Source organism: Engystomops pustulosus, chromosome 11, assembly GCF_040894005.1.
Source record: "Engystomops pustulosus chromosome 11, aEngPut4.maternal, whole genome shotgun sequence".
Lineage (NCBI taxonomy): Eukaryota > Metazoa > Chordata > Amphibia > Anura > Leptodactylidae > Engystomops > Engystomops pustulosus.
Window position 1 is genome coordinate 12,417,355 of NC_092421.1, and position 11,520 is coordinate 12,428,874.

The 11,520-nt window shown below is 44.3% G+C and overlaps 1 protein-coding gene across 1 annotated transcript in view; it reads right to left on the reverse strand.

The window, feature by feature from the left end:
• REEP3 (receptor accessory protein 3) overlaps window positions 1-9,817 on the reverse strand; it is a 118,053-nt gene extending 108,236 nt beyond the window's left edge. The window contains exon 1 of the mRNA XM_072130850.1: window positions 9,571-9,817. Coding sequence (XP_071986951.1) covers window positions 9,571-9,602 — 32 coding nt within the window. The 5' untranslated portion in view covers window positions 9,603-9,817. The remainder of the gene's footprint in view (window positions 1-9,570) is intronic.
• Between the last annotated feature and the right edge of the window lie 1,703 nt (window positions 9,818-11,520).

The window sequence follows — 11,520 nt, forward strand, 5'->3', positions numbered from 1 at the left end:
TCTTCATTGTTTACTTCCTCTGTTCATAGTCATGTGATGTCACACAGGTGCACGGCTCGTGAAATCACAGAGAGTGATCAGAGCTGTGTGATATAACGAGCCGTGCACCTGTGTGACCAGGGACAGATGTCCATCTACAGGAAGCAAACCATGAAGCTTCCTGTTAAATGACAGCAAGCAGAGATCTAGAAAACTGCTAAATGGACGCATTTACTTACACGCCCCCTGATTTGTGTCGCATGAAAGTCGGTGCGATTGCTCCAAAATCCGATCGCGTGCGCCAAAGAACCCCAGTTAAATGTGGAGCAAAACGGAAAAAAAACTTGTTTAATTACAAAGGCTTTTAAAATTCTGCAAATGAACCTGAGACATTAATGGAGCCTGGAGCCTCTCAGGCTCATTTGCATGATTTTTAAATCCTTTTTCCTTAAAAACATAAGCATAGGAAGCTTAAAAAATAGCAGATCCTGCCAGAGGGGGCACACACCAGTACGTCACTGTGCTTGGTTTACAATCCTTCATCCTGGTGGTAGATGTCCTTATGCATCACAAAAGTCAAGATAGAGGGAAACTTATCCAAGTTATGGTGCTTTGTGGACATTGATTTCATAATTATTAGGTAGGTAGTCCTACACCTAGCACCCTATGAGCGATTGATACTACACGAACAGGACTGTACAAAAATGATCAATCAAGGCTAGCACTTATAGATGCAGGTCTGTCCAAAAATATAGGCAGTGTCCAGGTTGTTGTACAGGGGAGCCAATGTTGAGCTCTCCATAGAGGAGGATTATCAGAAGTGTCTAGGGTAAAACTGCTCTAGCTGCGCATAATAACCAATAAGAACTTGGCTTTCATTTTAGAAACGGCTGTGGGAAAATGAAAGCTGATCTCTGATGGGCAATTAGAACAGATCCTATCAGAGATCAGCTTTCATTTTCCTACAGCGGTTTCTAAAATGAAAGCTGTGCTCTTATTGGTTATTATGGGCAACTAGAACAGATCCTATCAAAGCTCAGCTTTCATTTTCCCACAGCGGTTTCTAAAATGAAAGCTGTGCTCTTATTGGTTATTATGGGCAACTAGAACAGTTTTGCCTCAGACACTTCTGATAAATCTCCCCCATGGACCCTATATATGTGGCTTCCTGGCTTGCTCTTGGTAGAAATTATCAGATATGTGACAACAAGCCTGAACGGAGGATTATTATTGTCAGTATGTGCACAGTCCACAGGTTTGCGCTTGCAAAAATACCACAGACTATTCCTGAATAAACATTACATAACCCAGAGGAAGCAGAGAAAGTTACCAACAAAACAAAATGTAAAAGCTACACTCACCCAGTCACCCTGTAACCCTGCTCAAGGGCAATCGCCACAGAAAAACTGACTGTAGATGGGCGCTATGGCCGGTAGTACAAGTGAAACCTTCTGCCCACTATCAGGTTCGTTCTGACAAACTACCCCCTCCTCCCCCCATGTGGGAGCAGGATTTGGGGGATTTACCAAACAAACTAGAAATTCGGAACTGAACAGAACATTCCAAATTCAGTTCATCGATTCTAGAATTGGCCAGTAAACTAGTAAGAATGTCGGAACACACTCGCTCTTGGGCAATACATCGATTATTGAACAATACTTAAAGGGGTTTTCCCATTCCAACAAATTAATGTCATTGTTTGTATTATAAAAAGTTCTACAACTTTCCGATATACTTCCTGTATCAATACCTCACGGTTTTCCAGATCTCTGCTTGCTGTCCTTCTATAGAAAGCTTCTATATTTACTTCCAGTGGATAGAAATCTGACTATGGTCACACAGGTGCACTGCTCGTTAGTACCATAGAGAGTAATCAGAGCTGTGTGATATAACGAGCCGGGCACCTGTGTGACCATGGTCAGATTTCTGTCCACTGGAAGTAACATATAAGCTTCCTATAGAATGACAGCAAGCAGAGGTCTAGAAAGCCGTGAGGAATTGATACAGAAAGTATATTGGAAAGTTGTATAACTTTTATACAAACAATAACATTAATTTGCTGAAAATGGGAAAACACCTTTAATTCACGTTGATTTGAATGAGTAGTTTACATCTAGATCTAAGAAGAAATAACAGATGACAGGCACAATGCACGGCCCCAAGATGGGTCAGAAGCCTTATACCATGGGAAAGCAATAGTGACTACAACAGACATGTCAGGAGAGGCGACAGGTGCCTTTTAATGGGGTTATTAAGGACTGGAAAAACATGAAAGTTTCTCTCCAGAGAGAACGCCGCTCCTTTCATTGGGCTGTGGCCGGTCTTATAGAGTTTAGCTGAATAAAATGTGGCTTAGCTACAATACAAGTCACTACATCCGATTCCAGTTTCACTACAGCGTATTATGGTTCCAGTCACTGTGGTCACAACAGTAGCAGCTCGTTCAACTGGGTCACAACAGTAGCACCTCGTTCAACTGGGTCACAACAGTAGCACCTCGTTCAACTGGGTCACAACAGTAGCACCTCGTTCAACTGGGTCACAACAGTAGCACCTCGTTCAACTGGGTCACAACAGTAGCACCTCGTTCAACCTCTTCATTTATTGGGGTCACAACAGTAGCGCCTCATGTAACTCCTTCATTCAACAGGGTCACAACAGTAGCACCTCATTCAAATCCTTCATTCAACAGTGTCACAGCAGTAGCACCTCATTCAACTCCTTCATTCAATGGGGTCACAACAGAAACACCTCATTCAACCCCTTGATTTACTGGGGTCACAACAGTAGCACCTTGTTCACCTGCTTCATTCACTGGGGTCACAACAGTAGTGCCTCATTCAACTCCTACCTTCACTGGGGTCACAACAGTGGCCCCACCTTTCTTCACTTTGGTCACATTAGTAGTGCCTTGTTCTTCTCCTTCCTTCAGTGTGTTCCCAACAGAAGTGTCATACCCACAGTAGTCACAGCACGCTTTTGTTTCCCCAGCCATATGACCCCGCTTAGTGCTCCCGTTTCATCCAAAGCAATGCCTTGCTCATCCCTCCCCTTTTAAAGTACAAAATAATGTACATATACATTTGTGAAGCCTCCTGTCACTTAAGATACAGTCACTATATTTTCCCTTTGCTGTGAATTTAACAAGCGAGTGACCTTCACCAAGATGTATTCCCCAGTCAACAAGGCTTAGGAAACTTGAACTTTCGACATCAGATGCTTGGAAACGCTTCTAGGATGAGTCAAGTGGTGAGGGAGAGAAGTCAATGAAAAAAAGAAGACGAGCTGGGTGTGGATTTGGGTTTGTCTTCTGCTAAGAGCTAAATCCTATAAAATATGTATACAGCGATCTCTTGCCATACATCATTTAGGCAGCCTTCACACGCAACATAATTTCTGTACCTGCAAAACCAGCCGCATTCGTCTGAATGGACCACCAGACAGATTTATTTAATTAGTAGGAATTAAATGGGGGTTTGAGTATAAAAATTTTATAAAAAAAGATCTGCCACTCATGAGACAGATAGCCTGGAATATAAAATCAGAACAAAACTTATAGTGTATATTTATACAGTCGTCTTCTGAAAATGTTTGCACAATAGGGTTAGCAGGAATCCACACAGACAGATACACTGCAAATGTATGTCATTATTTTTCCCCATTTCAAAAATTTTGCAATAATTGGTGCATACAAATCCAGCCTTAAAAATGCTAGGTACAGGCAGTCCCCTACTTAAGGACACCCAACTTACAGACAACCCATAGTTACAGACAGACCACTCTGACCTCTGGTGACCTCTCTGGATACTTTACTATAGTCCCCGGCTGCAATGATCAGCTGTAAGGTGTCTGTAATGAAGCTTTATGGATAATTCTTGGTCTCATTACAGCAAAAATTTTGAACCTCCAATTGTCACTGGGACAAAAGAAAAAAAATTTGTCTAGAACTTCAATTATAAAATATACAGTTTCGACTTACATACAAATTCAACTTAAGAACAAACCTCCGGACCCTATCTTGTATGTAACCCGGGGACTGCCTGTACTGTAATGTCCCGGAGTTGGGCAATTATGAAACTATAAAATTTGGAAGTCATGCTGGAGTGGACCAAGTAGGATTGATCTCCCTACTGGGCTCTTACTCGGAGATCCAGACGTCTAGAGAGCGTAATCCAGCTTTTTGAAGTTCCTTTCCCCTAGAAATTCCTCTTAGGCTACATTCAGACGATGTATGCCCGCCTTACCATAGTACGGCGGGCATACATTGGCGCTGCGGAGAGGAACAGGGGATGAGCGCAGCTCACCCCCGCCCCTATCCATAGGCATATACAGAGCACGGTGCCATATCACGTAGAAAGATAGGACATGTCCTATCTTTCTACGGGCTATGGAACTGTACGGTGTGCCGCACCATACCGCTCCCGTACGATGCCGCGAGCCCATAGAAGTGTATGGGGGACGTATATCGGCCGTATATACGCCCCCCATTCATGTGTGTGAATGTAGCCTTAGTAGGTTGCAATGCATAGAATTATGTAAGAGCCATACTTAAGGCTAGGAGTAGGTCTATATGTATGTATGTTCTTTTCATAAACAGATAACACGTTTCATTTATTTTAATCTCATGTATCATCATGTCAGGCTGTTTAGTGGCTAGCTCCATGGAACCTTCCAGGGGCAGAGACCTATTCCCACATTATTTAAAGTGTTTGCGCCAGTTTTCCCATCTGGCTTTGCACTGAAAAGAACGTGCAAACTGCTTGTACATGTATTTATAGAGTGTCCGCGCCAGTTTTGTATCCCGACTGCACGGTGCCCGACAAAACAGAAAAAAATGTGCATCTAAAGGGGGCGTTTTTTATTACAGTTTTATTACCGACTTGCGGCACAATTCTACAGCACGAACAAAAATGATGCACACTTCCAGAACAGTGCAGGCTGCACCAGATCAATGAATACTGCACATCAGTTTTGAGTAATCTGGCACACTTGCACACTCCAGAGTTAAAATTACATATACCGGTAGTGCTGTTTGCACTCGTTTTGATAAATGAGTCTATAAATATAGGCTCTGGCCTTAGTGTGACCTTTGGCCCCTGGGAGAACCTTATTACCACAGGTCCTCCCCTTCGCTGGGGTCCTGGGTTCAAGTCTCATCCAGGTAAACACCTGCAAAGAGTTTGTATATTCTCTCTGTGTTTGCATGGGTTTCCTCCGGTTTCCTCCCACACTCCAAAACATACTGGTAGGTTGATTAGATTGTGAGCCCCATTGGGGACAGGGACTGATTTGGCAAGTTCTGTGTAGCGCTGTGTAATCTGTAGGCGGTATATACATAAAGGAATTATTATATCATTATTTATTATTTTTCTTCTAGCTTCACCCTGCTGACCCCGATGGGTGTGGATAAGGCCTACATTAGGAGTGGCGTTTGCGGCTACAGTTATGCAGCCATCACTATATGATAGAACAAACCCTTTTAAGAACAGAACGACACTGCTGACACTTCCACTTTGTTTACAGTGATGAACCCTTCCCAAATACATCAATGATCTATTCTTAAGCTGGTAACTTCTAACACCATCCAAACTATTTCACTGCCCTCTGTCACCCCCACGACAAACGGCTCTACGTTACAGCTGCACCTGCTCATGTCCGCCACGTAGGTACATAATATTATACAATCATTTCCCACTTCATTCTGGTCTATGAACTGTGCAGCGTTTACAATCACATTGTCCATGCAGGACATTAGGGAGGAAACACGGGAAGATAAGGACAGTATGTGGAAGGCAAACAGCGACTGCGTGCAGTTACATAAACATGGTAACACCCTGGAGCTTACATAAGGTATTATCTCCTGAAAAAATATTTTGTTTAAGTTGGTGGCCTCAGGATTATACTCAAAATTGGTACACGGCCAATAAATGAAATGTAACTGGCCACATATAAGGTTGCAAGGGAAAAAATGTTTGAACTAAAATACTTTAAAGGACATCTACCACCAGGATGAAAGACTGTATGCAAATGAGCCTGAAGGGCTCCGGGCTCCATTAACACCTATGAAGCCTAGAGCCCCTTAGGTTCATTTGCATACAGCCCTTCATCCTGGTGGCAGATGCCCTTTAAAAGGAAACCTACGATCAAAATCCATCCTGATAAACCAGGGACATTACTCATAGATCCAGGCACCGGGACTGTGATAATCTTCTTATATTTGTTATCCACGCCCTCCTTCCTTCTAAAATCAACTTTAATAATGCCACCAAGCCAGAAGTGCTCTGGGGGCGTGACCAGAGCTCTTCCTTGCCGTAGCTTCACAGGTTGTTATACTGTGAAGGAGCATTTCCCCCTTTCCACTTTGTGAGATTACAGCAGATGGGGAGGGGGCAGGGAGTTCTTCTACACCGTGTTACAAACTTTAGCATGGAAGGGCTCATGTAATGCCCCCCCGGAGTAACTCTGGCTCATTAGCATAATGTTCAAGTTGATTTTAGAAGGAAGGAGGCCATGGATAACAAATATAAGAAGATGACCACAGTCACACTGCCTGTATAAGTAAAGGACCCTTTTTTATAATGCTTCAATTTCATGCCCGATTTCCTTTAAAGGGGTGGTACCATATTATCCCCAACCGATGTTACACATATATAGTGTGTATAAAACACAAGGAATTGAGAAATTCCATTTTATGGTAATCTAATAACATAAACCTGGTTCCCAACTACAGTTTAATTGTAAGAAGTCACAGAGCCAACAATCTTTCTTGTCTCAATAGGAATGTGATCTTACCTCTCAACAATTATGGTAAACATGAAGCAGCCATCCATCAAATGTCATAGAACGGACATGACCATGAAATCAGTCACAAACTATTTACAGCACAAAGTTACTTTCCCGAATGACAAACACATGACATTGAGGGCGCGTTCACACGTTCCGCTATCCGTTATGAACGCGACGCTAGCGCACAGTGGGCGGGGCTCGGGCCGATCGCATATGCGTTTCCCGGGAAACACATGTGATTAATAACCCCGATCGCATGCGTTTCTCTGGAAACGCATATGCGATCGCCCCAAACTCCGCCCCCTGTGCGCTAGCGTCGCGTTACGAACGCGGCGCTAGCGGAACGTGTGAACGCGCCCCGAGGGTGCGTTCACACGTGGAGTCTGCTCCATTAGTCCGATGGACTCCCCGTTCTTGCGATCGTGGGGGTTCTCAGCATGGAGACGCACACTGAGCAGAAAGTTTGGCCATGGATAGGGCCTAACTTTGCTTCAAGGGAAAACCCTTTTAACAGGGGGGTCATATGTCGCTCGTTCTGCATTTTTGGATGTGCTTAGTTTGCGCTTCAATGCTCTATTCAAACGCAACGTGTGAACGTGGCAACAGTGACGTTGGGCTGAGTCATAAACTAACAACTTTACTAATTTTTCCATCAAAAGTTTATTTTCCCACACTCCAGCAGATGTAGTCTTTTGACCTATTCACAGGTGCAAAAGGGCCAGTTTTAGAGCAGACCATTGATCACACACAGAGTTGTAGGAGACACATGAAAGTTTCCAGCAGATTATGTTACATTGTGTCAAACTTCAAAAAAATAAATAAATAAGACAAGACAATTAAAAAAAGAAACAAAAGATCTAAAGAAAAATCAGAAGCCAAGCAAGAAACAACTTGCACAAATAGCTGCCCTTACAGGGAAGCAGCAGACCCAGCCCAGCATCTCATCTACAAGATCCATATTGGGAGTTGTAGTTACATAACAGTAGACACGTCACTAAAGCCAATAAAATAATACAGAGACAGAAATAAACATCATATAGGACGCGACACCTTCATATCAGAGCTGCATTTCTGTAGGCTCAAAACTCCAGCTCTGATGTATAGGCCCATGCTGAGAGTTGTAGTTTTCACAACAGCAGGGACGTCATCTAAAGCCAATAAATAGAAACAGAAATAACCAGCACATGGGAAGTGACACCTTCGGATAAGAACTGGGCCTCCATGGGCTCCAACATGTATAAATACGGGCCCATGCTGGGAGTTGTAGTTAGTGGAAATAGTAGGGCGGCACGGTGGCTGAATGGGTAGCACTTCTCCCTTGCAGCGCTGGGGTCCTGGGTTCTAATCCCACCCAGGTCAACATCTGCAAAGATTTTGTATGTTCTCTCCGTGTTTGAGTGGGTTTCCTCCCACACTCCAAAACATACTGTTAGGTTGTTTAGATTGTGAGCCCCATGGGGACAGGGACTGATTTGACAAGTTCTGTGCAGCGCTGCGTAATCTGTGTGCGCTATATAAATAATAATTATTATATAACCATCATAGAGGACGTGACAGCTTCCCATCAGAACCGTACCGCCATTGGCTCCAACTTGTGTAACTACAGGTCCATAATGGGAGTTGTAGTATACCGACAGTCAAAGCGTTACTAAAGAAATAAGGGTCTTTAATCATTTTTTTATTATTATTATTCCTATCTTTTTTGTGACTTTGGTGTGTAATTATGCATAAATTTGCAACTTTTATGCCCCTTTTGGAAAGTTTGCCACACCAGAGTTTAACACTGCGTCTGCTTTATCATAAAAGGGGGTTGCTTAAACTTTTGTGCAACTTTTTTGACAGGAGTCTCAAAAAAACAACAGACTTACACTTCTCATTTATCGTCCACCAAAATAAATCAGGCAAGCACAAAACCTTTACGAAAACCCCCCCCCCCCAAAACTTAAGGTAAACGTCCCAGATAAACTTATAGAGACAGAAATAACCATCATGTAGGATGTCACATCCTCACATCAGAACCGCAACGTCATATGATACAACTTGTCTAACTATAGGCCCGTGCTGGGAGTTGTAGTGTTTGTTTAAGTGTTTTGCGTGGGTTTCCTCCGGGTCCTCCGGTTTCCTCCCACACTCCAAAACATATAGGTTGTTTAGATTGTCAGCCCAATGGGAACAGGGACCGATTGGACATGCTTTGTGCAGGGCTGTGTAATCTGTGTGCGCTATATAAATAAAGAATTATTATTATTATATGGGTATGACAAGTTCTAAGCATCAGATAGCTGTTGGTGATCATGGGGATGGGGGGGGGGGGGGGGGGAGGCTTTTGAACCCATTTGAATGCCCCCCCTATAACACTGCTCCATTCATTACTATGGGACCCCCAAAAAGAAGCCGAACATATAAGTCCAAAGCCAAAACAGTGAGCCTGAGCCATGTGATGTCACGTTGTCCTTCACTGGAAGTCATATTTTATTCCTGGCCCTGAAGAAGATGCTGAGATTTGGTGGTTAATTCATTCAGGTGACATCGCCCCCATAGAAGTTATCAGTGTTTGTGCCCAGGAGGTCAGTAACCACAACTACAACCCCCAGCATCCCCGGATGGCTACAATGTAGTAGGTGCAGAACCAAAATCTCCTGCTACATCATGGAGGCCCATTCCTGGTGCAGTGTGAATGATCCTGACCAGGATGAAGACAAGTAATAAACGACACAATGTGGAATCGTCAGGAATTTGGAATCCTTGGATGTTGTATACATGACATGGAACATACAGAGAGATGTAATCACTGGGATGACTTACACCACGGCCTTAGAGATGATCCACGACACCATCTTGCTGGCACCGCCCGGGATCTAACCTGGCACGGATGCTCCACACAGCAGCGGGCGGATCGGGCCACTATCCCGGTGTGTTGGTGTTGTTGCTGCTGCAGGTCCCGATCCCGTGAAACTCCACTACGTCACCGCCCCGCTCCCGAATTCTCGGGCTTGAAAGAAGAAGGGTAAAAAAAAAAAAAAACGGGAAGCAGATAAGCCCCGCCCCTCTGCGCCCTTCTCTGCGCGCTGATTGGCTGCTGAACGAATTCCTGGCCGGCTGCCCAGTAGCGCAGAGTATGGAGGGAGGGGGCGGGGCGTGCGGGCGCGTGTTCCCGCCCTGCTACCTGGAGCGCCACCGCTGAGGGGACTACAACTCCCAGCATGCCTCAGGCTAGAACAGTCATATCTAATCATGATAATATCATATCATCACCTCTACTTTAGTCACTCTATACTCTTTCTTGTGGCAATGCTTTTATTGTAGTTTAGCAGAGGGGACTACAATTCCCAGCATGCCTCAGACTAGATTAGTCATATCTAATCATAATAATATCCTGTAATCACTTCTACTCCAGTCATTCTATACTATTTCTATACTATTACTCTATACTATTTCTTGTGGCAATTTATTGTAGTTTAGCAGAGGGGACTACAACTCCCAGCATGCCTCAGACTAGATCAGTCATAGCTAATCATAATAATATCCTATAATCACTTCTACTTCAGTCACTCAATACTCTTTCTTGTGGCAATGAATTAATTTGATTTTAGCTGAGGGGGCCTCTTTCTCCCAGTGTGCCCCATTTCACATTAGTCGTATCTAAACATCATTTTTATATATAATCTCCACTCTTTTCTGTCAAATGATGCAGTTCCTTGGGGCCAGAGGTTGCATTAACGCCTCACCACGCGTCATAGACGCGTGATGAGGCGCCATTACCCCCCAAAATAATCGCCATGCGTAAAGTTACGCATGGCAATTATTCCGTGTAGCGCGCAGGCTGAGCGGCCCGGCGCGCGCTGCAGAAGAGGGAAATGTCACTAGCCCGAACACAGCCCGCGCCGGGCCGCTCAGTGGGACACGTGACTAAGGGTGAAGACACACATGGCGTTTTTGGGCCGTTTTTACTAAGTGCGTTTTCAGATCGTTAAAAACGCATGCGTTAAAAAACGCATCCGTTTTTTAAAAACGCATGCGTTTTTTGAAAACGCATCCGTTTTTGCCCGTTTTTCAGAAAGCGCAAGCGCAGACAAAGCGCCCTGTGTGGCGCCGGCCTAAGGGGCGTGCCGGAGAGACCCGGAGTGAGAGCACCGGTGGGTACATAAGGAGGCTCCAGCTTCTTGATACACCTCGTGGTCAGCTGCACTGGCAGTCAGTTCTATGCCAGACACTGCCTCATGTAGAATAGTGCTGCAGCCTGCAAACTTTGAGGGCGCGTTCACACGTTGCGTAATGGCCTCCGTTTTCATTGCGTTTAAATGTATTACAACAGCTTAGGAGAGGTGATTTACCTAATTACACTAGTGAGCAGGCTCCTGTCATTGACACCCCATGCCGGTCCTCTCCGACACCAGCCACGCCCCCTTGGTGTGGAGATGGCGCAATGGGGAAATAATCCCAATTACTGACTACCAGATTTTTTTGCTTGCATGTATTAAGGTGCATGGGAGGGTGAAAATCTGCGTCAACGTCCTGTTTTCATGCAGAATAACCTCTGCCTTGAGGGATGAGAAAAAAGTGGAAAAAAGCATGCAGAAAATCTGCGTCATAAAGCTAAAAAAAAATGCAACTAAAAAACGTGTGTATTGGATGCAGATTTTCCACACGACAATCTGCGACATGTGCAGAGAGCCTAAGGGTAGGAAAGCTGGCAGCTGTCTAGGAGAAGGTTGGAGATGTTCATGGTATTGGAAAAATGCATCTCAGTATATT